The sequence below is a fragment of the Salvelinus alpinus genome, unplaced genomic scaffold (genome assembly GCF_045679555.1).
Source record: "Salvelinus alpinus unplaced genomic scaffold, SLU_Salpinus.1 scaffold_40, whole genome shotgun sequence".
Classification (NCBI taxonomy): domain Eukaryota; kingdom Metazoa; phylum Chordata; class Actinopteri; order Salmoniformes; family Salmonidae; genus Salvelinus; species Salvelinus alpinus.
This window is the reverse complement of record NW_027255981.1, coordinates 1,111,443-1,134,982: the sequence shown is the minus strand read 5'-3', so window position 1 is coordinate 1,134,982 and position 23,540 is coordinate 1,111,443. Positions and strand designations below refer to the sequence as shown.

At 41.1% G+C, this 23,540-nt stretch overlaps 1 protein-coding gene across 6 annotated transcripts in view; it reads left to right on the top strand.

Moving 5' to 3' along the window:
* The first annotated feature begins 1,820 nt into the window (after positions 1–1,820).
* LOC139566972 (sodium/calcium exchanger 1-like) overlaps positions 1,821–23,540 on the top strand; it is a 46,023-nt gene continuing 24,303 nt past the window's right edge. For 5 of the 6 annotated variants that reach the window (XM_071388363.1, XM_071388362.1, XM_071388361.1 and 2 more), the window contains exons 1-2: positions 1,821–2,001; positions 11,203–13,055. In XM_071388363.1, the coding sequence (XP_071244464.1) occupies positions 11,242–13,055 (1,814 nt within the window). In that variant the 5' untranslated portion in view covers positions 1,821–2,001; positions 11,203–11,241. The remainder of the gene's footprint in view (positions 2,002–11,202; positions 13,056–23,540) is intronic. The other variant, XM_071388357.1, reaches the window with a different exon arrangement.

Genomic DNA, 23,540 nt, shown 5'->3' with positions numbered 1-23,540 from the left:
TGAACACCATTCTTGTTTAGTGTTTTACGTATCGTAGACGAGTCTAACAGAGATGTTAGCATGTTCCAGAGATTTCTGTAAGTCTTTTGCTGACACTCATGATTTTTCTCAACCTTATTGAGCATTCTGCACTGTGCTCTTGCAGTCATCTTTGCAGGACAGCCACTCCTAGGGAGAGTAGCAACAGTGCTGAACTTCCTCCATTTATAGACAATTTGTCTTACCGTGGACTGATGAACATCAAGGATATTAGAGGTACTTTTGTAACCCTTTCCAGCTTTATGCAAGTCAACAATTCTTGATCTTAGGTCTTCTGAGATCTCTTTTGTTCAAGGCATGGTTCAAATCAGACAATGCTTCTTGTGAATAGCAAACTCCAATGTTGTGAGTGTTTTTTATAGGGCAAGGCAGCTCTAACCAACATCTCCAATCTCGTCTCGTTGATTGGACTCCAGGTTAGCTGACTCCTGACTCCAGTTAGCTTTTGGAGAAGTCATTAGCCTTGGGGTTCACATACTTTTTCCAACCTACACTGTGAATGTTTAAATTATATATTCAATGTAGACAAGAAAAAAACAATCATTTGTGTGTTATTAGTTTAAGCACACTATGTTTGTTTATTGTTGTGACTTAGATGAAGATCAGATCAAATTTGATGACCAATTTATGCAGAAATCCAGGTAATTCCAAAGGGTTCGCATACTTTTCCTTGCCACTGTATATGCTTCGTATTGTTTAATAACACTTAGCAGAGCAGAATATAGGGTAACATCCTCATTAATTTACATTCATGCCTTCCTATTAACGTGCACGAGGGCTAAAATAGCAGATTACGCTGATTATGGTTTCAGATATGCAGATATGTCAATCATTTTGTCTGAGAGAGAATGAGTTCCTGTTTTACAGTAGTTTTAACGAACCTCAACCCTTTTAAGCCTGCCACCCTTCCTCTCGATATCTCTACTCTTCCACCAGACACTGGTAGAAGATGGTTGATATCTGTTTGCGCATGACAAAGACAGATATCAATTGGGTGTGCTATCTTCTTGAAATAATCCCTGCCTTGCCCTCACCTCAGTTTTGACAGGGAGTTTGTTGGCTTCACACTTGAAAAGGGAGAAACATAAGCTATTTTGAAATGGCTCTTTAAATTCCTCTGGTTTATTATCAATCAAAATGTATTTGGCAGCAAGTGGTCATAACTTTGAAACTAATGTTCACGTGCTGTACAGTGTCACAAGAGAGTAGAATGATGTGATCCATGTAGTCTGTCACACACTGTGAACCAATGTGTAAAAGGGCTGAACACACACACACACACACAGAGACATTCAATAAAGCTTGCAAGTGATAGGAAATGAGACAACGGACCCCTAGAGTTCACATTTTTGAGTTACAACGCTTCCAAACATATCGACAGATTGAAACCTTGTTACTTTGACAAACACATTGGGGAGAACTGAAACACTAAGAACAAAGAACATCCCCTTTTTTTCACCTCTCTACGGATCCACCCATCCCCTGGATTCAGGGGTATTATTGCATTATTGGAGATATCCAATCTCCATATACCACCTCCATGGTCAAAGGGCCTGGAAACAGTTGAAAATCACCCTGGAGGGAACCACTTATCCACCACATTCCTCCATTGGTGAGGGGGGGAGGGTTCAACGTTGCCTAAAAGGTACCCACCATCCAAACACTCCAAACCCTTTATCTCCCATGTGTTGGTGGCGACAAGGAGCTGCCAGATAGCCGGCCTACTCCAGAAGCCCAGAGTGACAAGCTCCATCAGCAGAGTCCTTGTATGGCCATGGATCGGGCTGAGGAGGACGATAAGCAGCAGTCAGCCCAGCTATGCAGCCCATGTTTAGAGAGACTCCTTGGGACCGGGCATCCGCAGAACAATGTCTGTTTCTGTTCAATTTAGAGTGGTTATCGCACGCTATTCTTCCCGCTAGGCAGTGCGTCTTTTTCACAGCTCCATTGGGACTAACAGAGGTGAGTAGAGAGGTTCTTGTTCGGCTGGTCATCTTTGATGAATTTGAAATGTATTTGTCACCAATGGAGTTTTTCTTAAACATGGTGAGATGTTTGGCTTTGGTTTTTTGACTGTGTGTGAGGTGCATGGGTGGTTGGACTTCCATGAAAGTCCTTCACCTTGGAAAGACTGATGATGCAGTAGACTAGCAGATGGGGAATCATCATGTGTCCTCAATTCTACGTTTTTGCACAATTTTCTTAATTCCGTTATAATATGGATCATGGGAGATTAAAATATTACATTAGCAAACCATAACATAAGAGGCTGTTATTGATTTTCAGCCTTTGTATCCAATTGATGACAAGCACCTGAACAAAAGTCCTCTACATTCAGTGAGAAATTGGACTTTCAGGCAAAGGGGGTCAGATAAATCTTGATTCAGAGCTAATTAACTAATGCAGCTCATGCACTGGATAGGAGTGGTACAGTTAGAACACGAATAATTACAAACATAAATAAAAAATAAATGCAAGACATACATTTGTATGACATTTAAAGATAGTTCTCCCAAATGTATATATTTGCTCCTTTACCCAGAAAGCAGATTATGGACAAGGAGGGACTGCAATCCACACTTTGGTTTGGTTGAACTTTTGACTGCCACCAACAGTTAATGTCAGCATTTTCAAACCAAAATGTAAGTTAATGTCCCCTAGTTAACATAATTAAAATGGCATACAGTTAACAGACATACCCTGATGCTACACTATTGTCCTCCCAGTTTTTTCATTATCTATCGTAATGTAATGCATGAGAATGGCTGAATATATCACTGTGCTGCCTATACTCTGGATATGACGAAAAACTAGGAGAGCATGAATATACAGCCGCTGAAAGTGTACACACCCCTTGCACAGTCTTCACATTTTGCCGCCTTAAATTTAAATCTAAGAAAGGTTTCACTTAGATTTTTTTCATATCGATCTGTACAACCTACTCAAAAGGTTCAAAATTAAAGACAAATGTTAGTAAATGTTCTAGATTTTTTGTATTTATTATTAAGATGCGTTGACTGCGTTTGTCTTCACATCCCTTTTGGTGGAAGAACTTTTGGCAGCCATTACAGCTGTGAATCATTTTGAACAAGGTTCTACCAACCTTGGACAACTCCTAGGGCAACATACTGTGTCACGGCTGTTGAAGGAAGTGGACCAAGATGCAGCGTACATTTTCCTTTTATTAATAAAAATGACGCCAAACAAAACAATAAACACTACAAAAATAACCTTGAAGCTAAAGGCTATAGTGCCAATAAACAAAGACAAGTTCCCACAAAGACAGGTGGGAAAAAGGGCTACCTAAGTATGGTTGTCAATCAGAGACAACGATAGACAGCTGTCCCTGATTGAGAACCCTACCCGGCCAAAACTTAGAAATAGAAATAATAGAACATAGAATACCCACCCCAATTCACACCCTGACCAAACCAAAATAGAGACATAAAAAGGATCTCTAAGGTCAGGGCGTGATAATTTATGTAATCTTTATTTAACTAGGCAAGTCAGTTAAGAGCAAATTCTTATTTAAAATGATGGCCTACCGGGGAACTGTGGGTTAACTACCTTGTTCAGGGGCAGAACGACAGATTTGATGGATGGGGGGGTATGGGGGATAGGGAGGGGGTGACATCTGCCCTCTTTCTGTTTACCTGTCCTTGTTCTGTATGTCTTATTTTGTATTATTTACTTTGTACTTAGAACTCTGGGTATTTTTGTTTCTGTCTGCTCTTTTATGTTTAGATAAGAATTTTATACTTGTCTTTTCTACAAAATACCTATACACCATTCTTGTGTGTTCAATAAAAATAGTTTAACAACATCTTTCACTTACAATGTGTCGTACGACGATGCAAAGGACTGTTTAAGGACTGAGGGAGTACAAGCAAAGTCTGGCCAAGTGCATGTAAGTCAAAATAACCCTGTAAGCCAAGATAACTGATAGTAAAAACATGAATGACTAACTGACTAACTGACATTCAAGTAAAGTGTGTCCAGTCTGTGTGAGCCAAGAGCAAAAACATGACTGACTCAACTGTGAGTTCACCCCAACTCTCCCTCTCTTGCTATGATGAAGTCATTTGGGGAGAAAGCTTCCCAGTTTCATTAAAACTCCACTGACTCCGAATGGAGTCAGGTTCATCTGCATGCTGTGTCTCTGCCAAGGGACACGCATCTACATTGTTTCAAAAGGAAACAAATACACGCACCGCGCATTCGATGAAACTTTGATGGAACCGCTCTCGCCTCACCCTTCAGGTGAATTGATTTCAAAGTCAAAGCTTAAAATAATGAAAGGTAGTCACTGTGTAACCTAATGTAGTAGGCATAGAAAGATGCCTGAGATTGGAGTTCCCACTTCCGTTTTCCAGGGGAAACGGAAGTTAGGTTGAAAATACTGTATCCCTGAAAACCGAATGTTAGCGTTTTCTGGCAACTCCGCATAGGCTAGTCACTGTGGTGTGTGTAAGTGCATTTGGAGCACCATAGGCTAATTCAAAGAGTGGCTATTGCAGCATCCTCTGACATATTATTCATATCTGTCAGCTGCTAAGCTAGCCTTCTACCGGAGGCCTGGAGATAGAGGGAGCTAACAAGGGGAGACAAAAGATGTCAGAGAGCTCAGCGTTGGGTAACTTGACCTGACATGGCATTGCAGTGACTCAAGGTTACATGCAGGAGCAGCAAACTCTTTTCTTTAGTGAGTTATAATTGACCTCAGTTTATCTGAAAGGCTGGTCTCATAGACTAGACGTAACATAATAAACAAAAATCGGGGACACTCAAATTAGTATTATATATGGTAGGGTTACATAACACAGAAGGTTAATTAAGGCAAAACTGAAAAGAGGGTGGTTGGTCAGGGTGGATAGATAGGTGTATACCGCGAACATCTAGCAACAACAAATGTTAGCAAGTTTGCAACTACTTGCTACTTTTTAGCTACTTAGCATGTTAGCTAACCCTTCCCCTAACCCTTAAGCTAACTCTTTGAGATATGCATCTTTCCCTTTCAAGACAATTTGATAAATATCTAGATACATGGGCTTCGATAATATACAGGAATGATACATTTTAATTTGAAATTATTCAGTGTGATTCGGTTTCATAAGAGGAAATAATACAAATGTCTAGCAACCCAAACATTGCATGTTCGAATCTCATCACGGACAACTTTTGCATTTTTGCTAATTAATCAACTTTGTAACTAAACTCAGCAAAAAAAGAAACGTCCCTTTTTCAGGACCCTGTCTTTCAAAGATAATTCGTAAAAATCTAAATACTTCACAGATCTTCATTGAAAAGGGTTTAAACACTATTTTCCATGCTTGTTCAATGAACCATAAACAATTAATGAACATGCACCAGTGAAATGGTAGGCAATTAAGGTCACAGTTATGAAAACTTAGAACACTGAAGAGGCCTTTCTACTGACTCTGAAAAACATCAAAAGAAAGATGCCCAGGGTCCCTGCTCATCTGCGTGAACATGCCTTAGGAATGCTGCAAAGAGGCATGAGGACTGCAGATGTGGCAAGGGCAATAATTTGCAATGTCCATAGTGTGAGATGCCTAAGACAGCGCAACAGGGAGACAGGACGGACAGCTGATTGTCCTCGCAGTGGCAGACCACGTGTAACACCTGCACAGGATCGGTACGTCCGAACATCACACCTGCGGGACAGGTACAGGATGGCAACAACAACTGCCGGAGTTACACCAGGAACGCACAATCCCTCCATCAGTGCTCAGACTGTCCGTAATAGGCTGAAAGAGGCTGGACTGAGGGCTTGTAGGCCTGTTGTAAGGCAAGTCCTCACCGGACATCACCGGCAACAACAACGCTTATGGACACAAACCCACCGTCGCTGGACTAGACATGACTGACAAAAAGCTCTTCACTGACAAGTTGCGGTCGGATTCGCGTTTATCATCGAAGGAATGAACGTTACACCGAGGCCTGTACTCTGGAGCGGGATCGATTTGGAAGTGGAGAGTCCGTCATGATCTGGGGCGGTGTGTCAATGCATCATCGGACTGAGCTTGTTGTCATTGCAGGCAATCTCAACACTGTGCGTTACAGGGAAGACATCCTCCTCCCTTATGTGGTACCCTTCCTGCAGGCTCATCCTGACATGACCCTCCAGCATGACAATGCCACCAGCCATACTGCTCGTTCTGTGCGTTATTTCCTGCAAGACAGTAATGTCAGTGTTCTGCCATGGCCAGCGAAGAGCCCGGATCTCAATCCCATTGAGCACGCCTGGGACCTGTTGGAACGGAGGGTGAGGGCTAGGGCCATTCTTCCCAGAAATGTCCGGGAACTTGCAGGTGCCTTGGTGGAAGAGTGGGGTAACATCTCACAGCAAGAACTGGAAAATCGGGTGCAGTCCATGAGGAGGAGATGCACGCAGTACATAATGCAGCTGGTGGCCACACCAGATACTGACTGCTACTTTTGATTTTGACCCCCCCTTTGTTCAGGGACACATTATTCAATTTCTGTTAGTCACATGTCTGTGGAACTTGTTCAGTTTATGGTCTCAGTTGTTGAATCTTGTTATGTTCATACAAATATTTACACATGTTAAGTTTGCTTAAAATTAACAGAGTTGACAGTGAGAAGAAGTTTATTTTCTTGCTGAGTTTAATACTTACTAATTTTTAGCTACATTGCAACTACTTGGAATGTTAGCTAACCCTTCCCCCAACCCTAACTTTAACACTTTAACCTAACTCATAGGGTGTGAATCTTTCCTTTTCAAGACGATTCGATATGTATCTAGATACATGGGCTCCGATATGATACAGAAACGCAACATTTGTTTGAAACGATTCAGTGCGATTTCGTTTGATTAGAGGAACTAATCGATGCGATTCGGTTCGATGCGATACGAACCGATGCACTAATATTTGTTGCATAAACACATTTTCATTAAGAATTTTCCATTCTTAATTAAAATCTGCTGTTCGTGAGCTGAGCCTCTCTGAGCTGAATTCTGTGTGTGTGTGTGTGTGTGTGTGTGTGTGTGTGTGTGTGTGTGTGTGTGTGTGTGTGTGTGTGTGTGTGTGTGTGTGTGTGTGTGTGTGTGTGTGTGTGTGTGTGTGTGTGTGTGTGTGTGTGTGTGTGTGTGTGTGTAGGCACCTAAGCTGAGCCACAAGGGAAACTAGGCATCTACTACCCCACTATCAGTAATGGGGGAGGGGGGCAATGCTAGCTTTTGATCTAAAATCACCGTCCCCCACTAATTAATTTCTAATTTTTGCAGATTCAAAGTGTTAAGAGCTAGTAATGTATCAATATTTATCGAAAACAATTAGCAATGAAATAGTCAATGAATATGTAGCAGAACTTTAGATTTCACCCCCGTCTCATAATTTAATGATTTAGACCGTTTGGAAGTTTTGAAGGACTAGGACCATCTCTTCTCCTCCTGCTTCGACCATGCAGTGATAGCAAAAGTGATTGCTGTCTTTGTTATGAAATTAGCAAATTTCCCCTTTATATCTAAAAATAATCACATATACTGATTGTTTCAAGCAAAATTACCAAAACTATTGCTGAGGGTGAACAACGAACAATGGAAATAAAATCTAATGTAAGCCCCGATCAGCATATAGCCTACCTATAGCCAGATGAGAGTTGTAGCTTAGGCTGGTAAAACACCATTTCCACAGTGCATTTGATAAAAATAACCTACCAAATTACATTGGTTGTCACTCAACTAATAAAGCCTAATAATGTGCAAGCCATTTTACAAACATTTGATTGCTGAAGTTGGCACGCAGATGTGCCAGATCAGAAATAGGCCTCCCTCTAATTGGTCAGCACATGAAGCTGCGCACAGCACTCAGTTTGAATATAGTAGGCTACTGATATTGCCTGGGGTTGTTCAGCATGCAAAATGACTTGTAGATCAATGACCGTCAACATAATTACATGCTTAGTTCGACACTGAAGGAAAGGACGCATATTTTTGGAAGGTTGAAAGAAAGTAATTTGAGGAACAACAAAAAAGTTCACCAGTGATTTGTAATGTTTGAATTGATTTTCTGACCGATGCATGCTACATTTGGATCGGTTTGGGGTCCTGCAAACCAATGCAAATTGGAAAACAAATTGGAAAATTGTAACGTATTGCAAATTCTTAACATACTGTATGAATTGCAATTTGTTCCATATCATACGAATTGTAACGCGTAACATATCATACAAAATAGATGATGGACATCCACAAATTAATACATACCACACCAAATGTAACATATCATATTGTATTTTTCGTTTACTATGTTACGTCTACCTCTGAGTCCAGGTTGCATCTGAGCTTCTCTGTAAACACTCAATGAAATAAATAGCTTGGGATCAGACTCCTGTCATGTCCAAATGGGTCAAAAAAACATTAGCCCTAAATCCTCTCAATCATAACAATATTGAAGTTGGATTTAAATATTTTTTGTATAAAGGATTTAAAAAAATTATATAGCATTATGGCTAAACAAAATGGAGCATATCTAGGTTTGCATTAGGCGTAGGTTGCATTCACCCCGAATACCCCCTGTATATTAACATTGTTCCAATAATGTAGTTTCAACAAGTAAATGCTTCTAAAATACATGACATGAAGAAACGATACTGATTTGTTCAAACATGATTCATGTTCAAGTTTTGGTTAGATAGCATGAAACTATTCCTAGAATAAATGTATTATTTTTTCTCAAGAAAGCAAATCAAATAATATATGGAAATGAATTCCCCCGTTGCTTTGCATCAGCGTCAAAAAAAACATTATTGCATCACTTGAGAGATGAGAGTATGGACATTAAAACCAGGATGAGAAATGAGAGAGGGGGGGACAGAGCAAGAGAGTGAGTGAAAGAGAGCAGTCCCGAGGAAGCGTGCGCTGAGAGCCCATGATCGTCTCTAGTCGGCTATCTATACTGTGGCAGAACATTTGTATTTTTTTGGAACGAACGGTTTACCTATACAACAACTCAACTCAAGATCTATTGACGATGTCACAACTACGTCATTGTTTTATCAAGGGTTGGATATTGAGGATTTCTCAAGGATTTCTGTTTCCTTTTTCAGCCTCAAATAATTTCTCAGGATCTTATAAATTCCGTTCCCCATTACGTGGATTAAAACGGTAGGCTAGCAGTTTGGGCAACTACGGTCACTTGAAATGTTACGCATTTTTGTAGGCTACTTTATCGGCTAGTTGACTTTAAATCCTACCTGTAAAGAACATGTGCATGGATGTAGATTGCAGACTATATTGCTAACAGCTGATACTGTATCTTTGTGATTTCATGTTGCAAATGAGAATCATGTAATTAAGACAAATGTTGTCTAGCCTCTCAAAAAAGAATAGCCTATGTAAAGAAAGATAAGACTACCAGCTCTAGCCTTCTGGGGGCCCTAAGCAAGATTTGGTTAGGGGGCCACTTCGGGCAAACACTTTAGTGACCCCCCTCTTGATGGTGGAGACAATTTGTTTTTAAGTTCATTTCCTGCAATTCTTCACATTTTGTCATGGGGGTGTATAGAAAATGTTGCACTTTTAAAGCAGTTCTCTGCAATTCTACACATTTTGTAATGAATTTGCAATGTTAATATGATATCTGAGGGAGAATGACTGACAAAATCAATGTGGAGGTCAGGGCCCCTGGACACGTGCGCTGTGTGCCCGGTCGGGATTCGGCATGATTACTAAAAGTTTAAATGACTAGCTAGACTAACTGCCAATCTAAAAATATTTTGCTGACATGGCTAATTGAGTGACTGTCAGTGACTGACATAAGAGAAAAACTGCTGATGCACCACCAAATTTCGAAATTGCACCTGGTGTATTCTACTATTCTTACTCTCAATAGTAAGTTGAGACCCCTGAGTAACACACAAAAAAAATGTAAATAAAAACTAGACGTTGAATTGGTTTGAATCTCCGAGCTGACTAGGTGAAAAATCTGTCTATCTCCTTGAGCAAGGCACTTAACCCTAATTTCTCCTGTAAGTCACTCTGGATAAGAGCGTCTGCTAAATGACTAAAATGTAGTGTAATGTAATGAACTGACGTTTGTGCCCAGTGGGTTATGCCTGGAACTAGCCCCAACTATCTCGTAGGCTAAATGCACACATTTTTGTTCTAAAGCAAAGTAGGTGACAGTTTTGCATTAAATCGAAGTTGCAAAGTGTATTTCATTGCAACATATTTTTCAAGTATTGTAGTTTCATGGCAGTATGTCTAGAGGACGTAGTAAAGATTGTATGGAGAAATGTAATCATTGGTGCCATTTTGCCATCTAAACCAGTTATTCAAATGATACAATGCAAGTGATCACTCTCTAAGACACTGTCACATTGGTATAAAGGGATCGGGAGACAGGCGCAGGAATGCGTAATAGGGGTTTTTACTTCACCCAAATTACAGCGTGCCATCTAAAGGCACGGGGACAAAGACCAAACAAACACATATACAAAACACAGGGTTGAAACCCAAACAAAAAAGCGAGGAGTACCTCGAAGAAATACACCAGGACGAGACCCGTAACATACACGCACACAATGATTCTAAATGGGACGAGACCCGTAATCATCTGCGCAATCATCTGCGCAATTCAAGCGGCACGAAATCCAAAACAACACAGCACAGGTACTCACACGACCAACAGACATGGGAACAATAATCAACAGCCCAATGGTGCACCAAAGGGCACATTTATACAATTACAATCAGTGGGAATGGGGACCAGGTATGCGTAATGACACAGTTCCAGTGATCTGTGACAGACACACACACAATCAGAGAGAGAGAGAGAAGTGTGTGGTACGCTTGTGTGGTTGTCTGGTTAAACCAGTGTTATTTTCTAGAAATGATTTAGGAAGTGTTTCCCCTACCAGGTTAGACAGGTCCACCCTCCTAACCTGGTAGCCCAGAGGACACCTGAAGCGCCCTCCTATCTGACAAAGCTTCAATATTAAATGTGTGATGTGTGCATTGGAGGCGGCTCTGAGGGATGTTGCTTTATATCTACTGTAACTTAGGGAAACACTGGAGTTAGGAATATTGATATTTCTCTTTCAGTCATTTGTAATTTCTGAAATTTGTACAGTTTTTGGTAGTTCTATTCTCATCAATGCCTTTTATTTTTTGCATAGGTGAAAGGAAGAGTTGGAGCATAACACCTCATCAGAATCATGAGACAAACTGGTACATCATCTGTCCGCTTCTGCACTCTTCAACTCACAGTGTTGTTGGCAGTTTTTTCATCTGAAATTACATTTGTTACAGCTGGGAATTCAAACCCAAGCCTCGGAACAAACTCTTCCATTGGCAACCAAACTAATAGGAAGTGTGATTCAGTGGATACTGAATGCAAAGTGGGTGTCATTCTGCCCATATGGTTACCAGAGAACCCATCCTTTGGTGATAAACTGGCAAGAGCCACAGTTTACTTTGTGGCCTTGTTTTACATGTTCCTGGGGGTCTCTATCATTGCGGATCGCTTCATGGCGTCCATCGAGGTAATTACATCACAAGAGAGGGAGATCACCATCAAGAAACCAAATGGCGAAAAAGTGACAACCACTGTGCATGTATGGAATGAGACGGTGTCCAACCTGACCCTTATGGCCCTGGGTTCCTCAGCCCCGGAAATCCTACTGTCCGTCGTTGAGGTGTGCGGTCACAACTTTAACGCAGGTGATCTGGGCCCGAACACCATCGTTGGTAGTGCTGCCTTCAACATGTTCGTTATCATTGGATTCTGTGTTTCTGTCATTCCTGATGGAGAGCACCGGAAAGTCAAACATTTGAGGGTATTTTTTGTTACCGCCACCTGGAGTATATTCGCATACACCTGGCTTTATCTCATCTTGGCTGTCATCTCTCCGGGCATCGTACAGGTGTGGGAGGGCCTTGTCACACTGTTCTTCTTCCCGTTATGTGTTGGGATGGCTTACGTCGCGGATCGCAGACTTCTTGTCTATAAGTACATGTACAAACGCTACCGCGCAGGGAAACGAAGAGGGGTGATCATTGAGACGGAAGGGGAGGCTCAAATACCTTCAAAGATGGACATTGAAATGGACGGGAAAATGCTCAACTCAGAGAGCTTCATGGACGGAGCGATGGGTTTCGATGAGAAGGACCTGGATGAGGAGGAGGCCAGAAGGGAAATGGTCCGGATCCTGAAGGAACTGAAGCAGAAGCATCCAGAGAAGGAGACGGAGCAGCTGATAGAACTGGCCAACTACCAGGTATTGACACAGCAGCAAAAGAGCCGCGCCTTCTACCGATGCCAGGCTACCAGGATCATGACGGGAGCAGGGAACGTACTGAAGAAGCATGCAGCAGACCAAGCCAGGAAAGCTGTTGGTGCGTACGAGATCCGCTCCGAAGTTTCTGAGGATGACTTTTCGTCAAAGGTCTTTTTTGACCCCGGTACATACCAGTGCTTGGAGAACTGCGGTACAGTGGCCTTGAATGTAGTACGCCTTGGTGGGGACTTGACTAACACTGTTTCAGTGGAATACCGTACCGAAGACGGCACAGCCAATGCCGGATCGGACTACCAGTTCACTGAGGGCGTTGTGGTGTTCAACCCCGGTGAGACTGAGAAGGAGATCCGGATAGACATCATTGACGATGACATCTTTGAGGAGGATGAGCATTTTCTGGTCCACCTTAGCAACGTGAAGGTCATATCGGAGGGCACTGGCTACGTACAACCAAGGGCTAATCACTTGGACACTTTGGCGGGCCTTGGCCTACCCTGCTCAGCCACCGTGACTATCTTTGACGATGACCATGCCGGGATCTTTACTTTTGAAGAACCGGTAATGACCGTAAGCGAGAGTATCGGCATGATGGAAGTAAAGGTTCTTCGTACCTCAGGAGCGCGGGGACTAGTGGTCGTACCCTACAAGACCATGGAGGGTACAGCAAAAGGAGGGGGAAAAGACTTTGAAGATACGCACGGAGCGCTGGAATTCCAGAACGATGAGATTTTGTAAGTTACACACTTGCTTTTAACATTGTCATGTTTATATTGTTGTCATGTAAATGAGGTGTGGCCCACAGCACATTGAAGTTATGACCTGTTATTTCTTAGTTAAGTCAATGTCCCTGTTTCTATGTCCCACAGAAGTGACTTTCTGTCTCAAAAAGAAAATAGCTTATTGTTGTCGCCTAGCACTAAGCATAGACGTCAGTTCAGCGTATATATATTTTTTACACTTTGTTTAGTTGTCAACTAATGTGAATTCAATGTGAAATCAACAGAAATGTCATCATGTCATTGGATTTGGGTTAAAAGTTGGGTGAAAAAAATATGAAATACCTATACGTTCCTATACTTTTTGCAAATCTAATCAGTTTTCCACATTGATCCAATGTCATTTTTTTGTTTATGACGTGGAAACAACGTTGATTCAACCAGTTTTTGCACATTGGGTTGTACTTTGTATGGCCCGTTGACCTCGTCATTAGATTCCATTCATTTCAATGTGCATTCCATTCCAATTATTGTTTTAATCTATTATCTTAGATTACATTTCCTCAGGGGATGTAAGTGTCTCTGGGGTTCAAGAGGGAATGCTGTCCTAAGTTCCTATCTATCTTTCCACTGTACTACTTTCTGCTTCACTGTCTTGTGTTCTTTTTTCTCTCAGCTTTGCCCTCACTGCCCTTGTTGTTTTAATCATTCATGTGAGCATTCAATTGACTGCCTGACTAGCCCCTGTCTACAAATCTACCAATTACTGTTTTGCATACCATATGTAGAGATACTGTGGACTGTAGTATTGCAGAACTGGCTTGAATGATTTCATTTAAGTTAAAGGGGGTTTTTCCGCAATTTCTCATCCACTGTCGCTCAACACCCCTTGGATCTTTTATGACTTGCAGTGCTTCAGCATAGAACATACTGTACAATTGAGAGTATTCAAGCGTACCGAATACCGCGGTGTATCTCACTGAAGACGGGACTTGATAACTCACCGGTGCTGGACAAAAGAGAGAAAGCACATCAAGAAATGATCCTTGTGATGCTAACGGTAATGACGCGTTAAGCATGTTTGCGTGAATGGATTAGGTATGGAATGTGTTGGAGCCCGGAGGCAGCAGCTATTCTTTGGCTGATCATGTAAAAACACTGGGAATACCTTCCTGATAAAGAGAAATAATATCAATATAACAGGTGTATCAAAAGATATAATGGACTCTAAACAGTTATCGGCAAACGGTTACTATTTATGAAGATCTCCCAAAAACGACGGAACTTTTTTTGAGTACATTAGTACGTTCCAGAGAGATACGAGTAGAGAAAGGAGTTATGAACACGAGACTGTGGGACTCCTACATGTTCACTCCACGTGTAGTTTACATACTAGTTCAAATCACTTGGATCTTGAATTGGTCCGCAGTCTATCCTGTTTATTTCAACTCAAAACAAACTCCTCATTCATGAAGACATGACATGTCAGCTAAGCAGTTGTAATATTGAAATGTTTTTCATCAATATCATATTGAACAAAAATGCAGCTGCTATCGATACAGATTTTTCGTATCAGTGTGTTCATCATTTATAGAAAACCACCAGAATTGAATGTGAGTAAGGCCTTTTTGCCTTTTTCAATGGGAAATCCAGCAACACTTTCATCACTCCCCTCTTCAAACTGGAACTCCCGTGAATGATATACTGCAATGGTCAGGTACACTGTGCATATCTGAAATAGCAGTTGAGCCAGACATTTTCCATGGATTGTGGGGTGGGGGATATAATGACAACAAATGTATTCCATAGAGGATTAACATTGCCAGTTTGAGGATAGCACCAACGTGTTGAAATGGAAAAGACTCTGTGCTTGTTTTAAGTTTTAAGACATCCACACATTTATACCGAGGCAAACAGATCGCTTTGAAGTGAGCAATGTAAATCGGCTCAGCAAGCTTTGCATAGAGAAGCAGCACCATATATAGACAAGGCAGCAGTCTCTGTCGGGGAGTCAGTTCTTAAGTTTTCATTTGGAAAATGTATTAGCGTTGACATTGACCCATTTGAGAGGATGCAGTTGCAAGTTATTTCCAAACCTATTTTAAGATGCATGCAATGTCCATTGCAATGTAAACATGTATTTATGTTTCTGCACATATCATTCACTTATGCTACAGACAGAATATGATTGATTGGTAATTCCATTTGTCACTGGAGCAAGAGACCTGGTTACACTCAACCCTGCTGTGTCCCGTATCCAGATAAGGGTGGTTGAATTGTCAAAGACGATCTAGTTATATCGTTACGAGAAACTACACGGTCGGGACCATGTTCTTTTGTTTTGCTGGTAGGAACAAGTGTTAGTTGTTGTGATGATATTGGTGGACATGAATGTGTAATAAGGGCTTCGCTCCTGACTGAGCCTGTATAGGTTTTTAAGAATTAGCACCAGGTACTCCGCCAAGGACCTTTCAGTTGAAATATCAAACTAACAATGTTCTACAAAGTACCCATTTCAGTCAAATTTCGACTGGATCTTTTCTCCAAAAATGTGGTTTTGGTCCGCTGTACTTAAACTCTACTGAGTAAACACGACATCATTTTACATCACAATTTATTATAGCCAGAATGTGTCCCTTGTGTCCGACTGTCCTTATCAGACAAGATCATATCTGCTGCACTCAACCGTAGAGAATGATGGTTCAACCATGCCTTTTTTTATTTTGACAAGACCGGCCCTCTGGTAATGTAGATATTATTAACTTCGCTGCCTACATGTAGTGAAATTAATGGCTTTGTTTGACTACACACATTGACAAGCATGAAACGTGACAGGGGATTACTTTGGGCTTAAGGAGGAGGTACTATTTTAAACAACTAATTAAATCGTTTTTTTTGCCTATGCTAATTCTGCCCTCTCGTCTCTGGCCTGCTCTCGCATGAGGACAGACCTCGTGCTCCTCTATCCTTATAAGCTCAGTAGACCACTGTCATGATCCAGGGCTAGCATAGCTTCCCGTGCGGCCCAGAGGCGGCACAACGTTACATGGCTGAGGGAGTGATGTGTTGCCTTGGGCTGCACGACAGCGGGGCTGTCACCACCGCTTCATCAGACAAGCAACAGACAGAGGCAGGAGACCATGGCACTTTGGACCATAGAGGAGCAAGAAGACCAAGCGTTCAAATCATGTTTGAAATCTTTCAAATGACTTCAAGCTGTGCTTGATTGAGCTTGCCTGGTGCAGGCTCAAGCAAACGCTTAAAGTATTTGAACGATATCAAATACTATGCAAACCCAGGCCTGGGAGGAAGAGGGAGGAGGACACACAAAAAACTCGCCAACTCCACTGACTCAACCTCTGTCTATATACGCCTCACATTTTCCCTTGCAGCCTTTGGATGTTTTTGAGGGGGTTGGTCATTGCAGTGCATATGTCCCAATTTTTGGGGAGCTAAGCGCTTCAGGGGTGATGGACATATTTGTGTCTTTTTTTTTCTGCAAGTGAAGGAGGCCCCCTGCTGCCTGAAATGTTTGTCAGGCCTCTAATTGGCCGAGACACAGAGACTGGGGGCAGATATTGGCAGGCATGTTACTTACAAAGGGCGAGGGGGGAGATGAAGAGACATCCACAGTTTGATCACTCATTATGCCCGTCTCATCTGTGCTGACGGATTCTCTTAGCGTTGTATCCTATTGCGTACGTGGTGCAAAAACCGATCACACTGACGACCCTGGCTGCTACTCAAGTAAGCTCATCAATGAAGATGCCATGAAATAAACATAGCATATCTTAGCAAAATACACTTATTTTAGTGGAAAGACACTCAATATAGGACACGCATGCCCGATAGTCAGAAACAACATTGTTACATTCTGCATCTCAGCCGCTTAGGAACACTCGGCTACCTCTCTATCAAGTTACATTTGTGTGCTCACAAGGGTATAGTCCATAGGTTATGAATAGCTGTAGGAAAAACAGTGACAAATGACGAATTGTAGGATTATTTAGACTTTTTTTAGTAGCTTGGCTGATGTAATACCATAGTACTTCTTCCCACCCCAAGAGGGATACTTAACATGATGTACACTGCAGATAGGGGGACCCACGTCTCTTTGTAAATCCATTTCAATTCTGAGACCGCATGAACTCAAATCACAATTTCCATGCTTTACCGTAGCAGTGAGGAATAAAGGACAAGGAAACACGTTCAGTGAGCTGCATTGTATATTTTGTGAGGGAAGCAGCAAATAGCAATGCAAACTGACTATCATTTGACCATATACCCAATTTTGACTTTACAGCTGGCCTATCTAGCAGAAGTTGCTCAGATCTGCCTCCAGGGCAAGTTTCATGACAATGAATGTCAACCTGCTGAAAAATCTGTCAATGTGCCCTTGAGCAAGGCACTTAACCCTAATTGCTCGCGGGTCACCGTTGATAATGGCAGACCCTGGCCATGACCCCACTCTCGGAGGGGTTACTCAGCTGGAGTTGGGAAATGCAAATGTTTTATTTTACCATAATTTTAACAGGTAAAAAACATTTCCAAATCAGACATGTTTATTAATACACACGTGTACATGTGTGAAATAGGACAAATAAGCACCCACCAAATTATTATTATTATTATTATTTAATAAGCCTCCCTCACTTCGTGAGCTGTCTTCTTACAAGATCACTGGCATAAGACTCTTACTCATCTCATATGTATATACTGTATTCTATACTATTCTACGGTATCTTTGTCACTTAATAATGTTTACATATCTTGCATTACTCATCTCATATGTACATACGGTATTATATACTATTCTACTGCATCTTAGTCCGTTCCGCTCTGACATCGCTCGTCCATATGTACATAGTCTTAATTCATTCCTACTTAGATTTGTGCGTATTGGGTATATGTTGTGTAATTTTGTTAGATATTACTTGTCAAATATTACCGCACTGTCGGAGCTAGAAGCACAAGCATTTCGCTACAGCCGCAATAACATCTGCTAATCACGTGTATGTGACCAATAACATTTGATTTGATTCATAGCAGGGCCAGAAATAGAAAATGAATGTGAGGTGGGAAGAACGAATTATATTCATGGCAGGGAAGGTACCTTATTGGTCTGCCTGCTCCTCTCTCCAATGAGAGACAGACTGTAGCCTACTCTCTGCATGGAAGTATGATGTACTACTGTATGTGGTTGGAAGGTTATAATGGAGTAGGTCGCGAAGGAGTTGGTTAATAGAGTTTTTACATTGGGGAGTCGTTACATTGACTGATAGAGTGGAGTCACTGAGTCGGGCCTTGCACAGTATTCTCCTCTAGTTAATCACAGATACCGCCAGTCCAGTTGGAGGGCTTGAATTAAAAGGCTAAGCTTAAGTGTATTGGGACTGACTCTGTGTTATCAAGGCTCGCTCTCAGTCTCCTTTTGTGTGGTTGGGTCTGAAGACTAGAGGGTAATGCCTGTTACTGGTTGGTGTTAAGTCTTTCCCTGTTAGAATTCTCCACAACAGGGTCTGATAACCTGGGAAGACCCAAAATACACTGAAAGCAGAGCCAGGTAAAACCAGGGTTCCTAGTCTGGTGTATGTGGTTCTTTGGAGGTTTTCCTCTGTCACCTCTCGGTGTGTCCTATCCATTAAAGTCTGAAATGCATGGATGTGTACGAAAGCATCAGATCTTTAACTATTAAAAAATAGTTATTTCCTCTAAGAACCAGACCTCAGAGACTCAGAGAGCAATACTGCAAGGGTTGCAATGATGTCATTATGAATTCTTTGATGATCAGGTTGTATACTAATAAGATGTTTTGTAAATGTCTTTATAACAACCAGAAAAATTATGTATTCATGTGGTTGAACATGAAGTCTTAACCATAAAGTCTTGATGTCGTCATGAAAAACATACCCGGTTGTAACAGATGTTGTATTCGGATTCTATGACGTCTTCTTAGCCAGCGGCCAACCTATAGGGGATAGTTTTCCACACGCACCCAGTTTATGGTGGCTGAGAGTATAATAACTCTGTTTCCCTCAAGGAAAAGAGGAGTCTTTGAACTTTGCACACTAAAAGTGGAAGATTAGGCAATCAGAAATGTTGTTATCCACAGACAAACAGTTGAAGACAAGGAGTTCTACGCAAAGCAGAGCCAGAAATAACATCGCCAAATGTCTGTCTGGTACTTTAGGAAAGTTTTGTGTTTGCATGCAAGCAACTCAACAGTCATAGGACGGGAATGGATCCCTTGTATCTTGGCCTTTGAGGTTGGGAGATTTGTGTATGAGGGGAATCCCAAGATGGCATTGTCTTAAGAGATGGTTAATGATTTTAATTCACAACCTGTTCATGGGTTGGGTTGTGTCGTGTCTTTGGCTATGCCGGATTAAGTGATAATGACATGCTATTCTATAAAATCCGTTCTCTGTAATTAATATTACCTGATTGAGCTAATCATGTAAATGTAATTAGCTAGAAAGTCGGGGCACTACGAAAGAATATTTATAGAGCAGTTATCTTCCGAATAAACTCTTAAAGACCTAGTAATATTTTAGATCAATAGCAGTCAATATTAATTGTCACCTTATTTCAGTTTCATCTGAAAGTTGTAAATTCTTGGTTATCTTCATGAACACTGGCTAACAAGTTGAATCAGCAATACAAAATTGGGTTTAATTATTTATTTACTATATACCTAACTAATGACACAGAATGAATCATACCTTGATTACAAATTACGTCATTAAGGAAATCGTCCCTTGCGGATGTAACAGATATGACAGCTGGTTACCCAAAGGAAAGGGGGCTGGAAAGGGAGAAGCGATGTCTCTATCGGGCCGTAGGCAACTACTCTATCGTAAATACAGAATCTTATGCATTCTAAATTACCGCCCATTTGGAAAAGGAAAATGCAATAAATATTTACTCTGAGCTGCGCTTCGGTAGGTTGGTGGTAGATGGAAGGCCGTGTTGCCCAACAGAGTCCTTTGTCCTTTGAAGAATGTCTCTGGTGGTAAATTGGATGCGTTGTAGTAACGTTGTTGTGTGGTAGACGGGATACTCTGTCTGTTCTTTCCTAGCCCACGTTTGCAGCTGCTGTTGCTAACTCAACGGCTAGGAGGTATCACTTCTGTAGTGAATAAGAGTTCAAAGTTCATGCCATTCGCAACCAAAGCTCACGCTGAGGTTGGCTTCGTTCTGTAGTTATTATCTGAACCCTTCTGACATCGGATCGTCATCCTAATGTATCCGGAACAGAAGGTTACATTTTAGTCAAGGGCTTATATAGTGGAGGGAGAAGGGTGTGTTTTCGTAGTTTTATAACCCATGTCTCTTCACAGGGGCGGGCCACTAATTGAGCAGAGCCCTAACCTTATGAAAACCCAAATCTCTCATTTGGAAGCTAAAATTACATTTAATATTTTTCACCAATAATTTTATATTCAAACATTTGAATTGCACAACAATTCCATGTGAATCTGATAACTATAATGTGTAGACTTTCCACTGTACCGTTTATGTCATCCTATCATTGATGAGAATGTCTCAGATGACAACCGAACTGACATCACGCATATGTTCAACTGGTTGGGTTACCAAAATATGGTTAATTTCCCCCCACCATCTGATGTTCCCAGAATCTCTGTTTAACAAAGGCTATTCAAGAGTCCCTCTATAGAGTCAAGAGAGAGGGAAGGGAGAAAGGTATTTATGGGGGGGGGGTCATAAACCTTACCCACAGGCCAACGTCATGACAGTTGTCTTTCACCACTACTTCAACTTGAGCTTACCATGTATCCTAGCTGTCAGGAAGGCCATGGCTGTACACAAAGGCCAATTGGCCTTGTCCATGAAAGAGACCCATAAATTCCTAGAAAGCAGTGATGTCAAAGAAAGCATGTTCTGACATTTTTTTGTACCACGCTGATCCGGGTGCATCCCAGTAGTTTTCCAGTAGGTAACATCACCCAGTAGTTTTCCAGTAGGTAACATCACCCAGTAGTTTTCCAGTAGGTAACATCACCCAGTAGTTTTCCAGTAGGTAACATCACCCAGTAGTTTTCCACATGTTATGCTGACTAGATAACCTTTTCTATTTGGTTTTGTTTCATTTAGCATGACCGTTCATGTTCTCATAATAGTACTAATTTGGGTCTGGTCAACTCAATGGCTTTGCTAAGCTATTCTTTCGCACTCAGTGTGCCTTTCCTTTGATTTACTCAGTTAGAATAACTTGTTTAGCTCTTTCCACTCACAGCACCTGTCGTCTCGTATGCGGGTTGAAAATTGAATATTTTGTCATTGATAAGTGCCTTAATTGGATTGCAGTGACTGTACAGTAACATGCAATACATGACATCAGAGCTCAGGTTCTCCACTTCACAGCGCTGTATGAGTTTTGATTGACAGCTGTTATAAACTTGAGCACCACACAGACAAGAAGATGCCCCCATCCCTCCAACTAATTGGGCTACTTTTGCACATTTGTTGTTGTCTGAGTGAGGGAAATGCTGTAAATCGAGAGGAGTCGATGTGTTCTGAAAGGTGAGATGTTTAGTATTATAAAAAATACCGCTTTGATGTCAAACAAGCAAACCACACACTCATGAATCCAAATGTACTTCACGTTTCCATATTTGAAAACTCATTTAATTTACATTTTCAATGTGTCACGGCTGTTGAAGGATGAGGACCAAGGTGCAGCGTGGTAAGCGTACATTTGACTTATTTTAAGAATGACGCCGACAAAAACCAATAAACCATACAAAACAAACCGTGAAGCTAAAGGCAATAGTGCCAACAAACAAAGACAACTCCCCACAAAGAACGGTGGGAAAAAAGCTACCTAAGTATGGTTCCCAATCAGAAACAACGATAGACAGCTGTCCCTGATTGAGAACCATACCCGGCCAAAACATAGAAATAGAAAATCATAGAAACACAGAACATAGAATGCCCACCCCCAACTCACGCCCTGACCAAACCAAAATAGAGACATAAAAAGGATCTCTCAGGTCAGGGCGTGACACAATGTTTATGATCGCTATTTTTGATCCAAAGTTTCAAGGATAACATGCGTTATACACTGGATTGTCCTGAACAGAATGAGCTTATGTTTGCCGTATTGTGAATTTTCTTTGCCGCAGAACATGCACTTGAATGCACTCATGACTTCATTCTATGCGCAAGAAAATTACAATCTGTTTGTCTGAAGTGCCTTTTGAATGCCTAACACTGTAAGATCTTATTTTATAACTTAAGAATACGTTTCAAATGATGCCCACCTCACCCAGATAGCGATTTATAAAGGAACGTTTTTGGATTGTGTAAACAGCAACAGTAATTGTCTAATTGGTGCTGTGTCCCAAACAAAAAACTATAAGTGTGCTTGCTTCAGTTCCTCAATGGCAAAGCTAGGAGAGCTCAAAAAAAGCACCTTATAGTTCAAGGCTCTTTCCTTGAGTCATAAAATTGCATTGAAATTACTTAGGAACTGTGCAGAGGTGTGTTTGCATTTGGAGATGCCAGTTAGACCTCTCACTCAAACCCTTGTAATAATTTTTTCTTATCTTGCACCAATCCAACATTTCAGTAAATATTCTTATTATGTTACTGAATGTACCCAGAGTATTTTAAAATGTTGTTATTGACAAATGCTATAAAAAGTACGGGATCGGTGTCCGTATACCGGGACGGTTGAGCTAACGTTCGCTAATGTGATTAGCATGACAGTTGTAAGTAACAGCAAACTTTCCAGGACATAGACATGTCTTATATGGGCAGAAAGCTTAAATTCTTGTTAATCTAACTGCACTGTCCAATTTACAGTAGCTATTACAGTGAAAAAATACCATGCTATTTTTTTATTTTATTATACCTTTATTTAACTAGGCAAGTCAGTTAAGAACAAATTCTTATTTTCAATGACGGCCTAGGAACAGTGGGTTAACTGCCTTGTTCAGGGGCAGAACGACACAATATTTTTACCTTGTCAGCTCGGGGATTCGATCTTGCAATCTCTCAGTTACTAGTCCAACTCTGAGAAGAGAGCACAACAACAAAAAACATTCACCTCTGAAGGTAAATAATGTACTTAAATTCAATAATCTTGTTCTTATTTGTCATCCTGAGGGTCCCAGAGATAAAATGTAGCATCGTTTAATATATATATATATATGAATATATGGCCCCACACCAACCCCACCCGGCCATCTAGATGTGTGAAAGTTAGTGCATAAGCTAATGATCCATCATGTATGACATTCCTGGGAGTGTGTAAACTTAAATGTTGTATTACCATATATTTTTATATGTTCTCTATAGTTATGTACTTGAAAATGTATAAATTGACCAATTCGGCACAAATTGCAGCGCTTCACTGGATCAATCTGAAACTTTGTACACACACTGTAAATGTAGCCTTAACTGCAATATTATATTATAGTCTTTCGCTTGCATTTCAAAGATGATGACATTTAAAAAATCAAAAAACGCATGTTT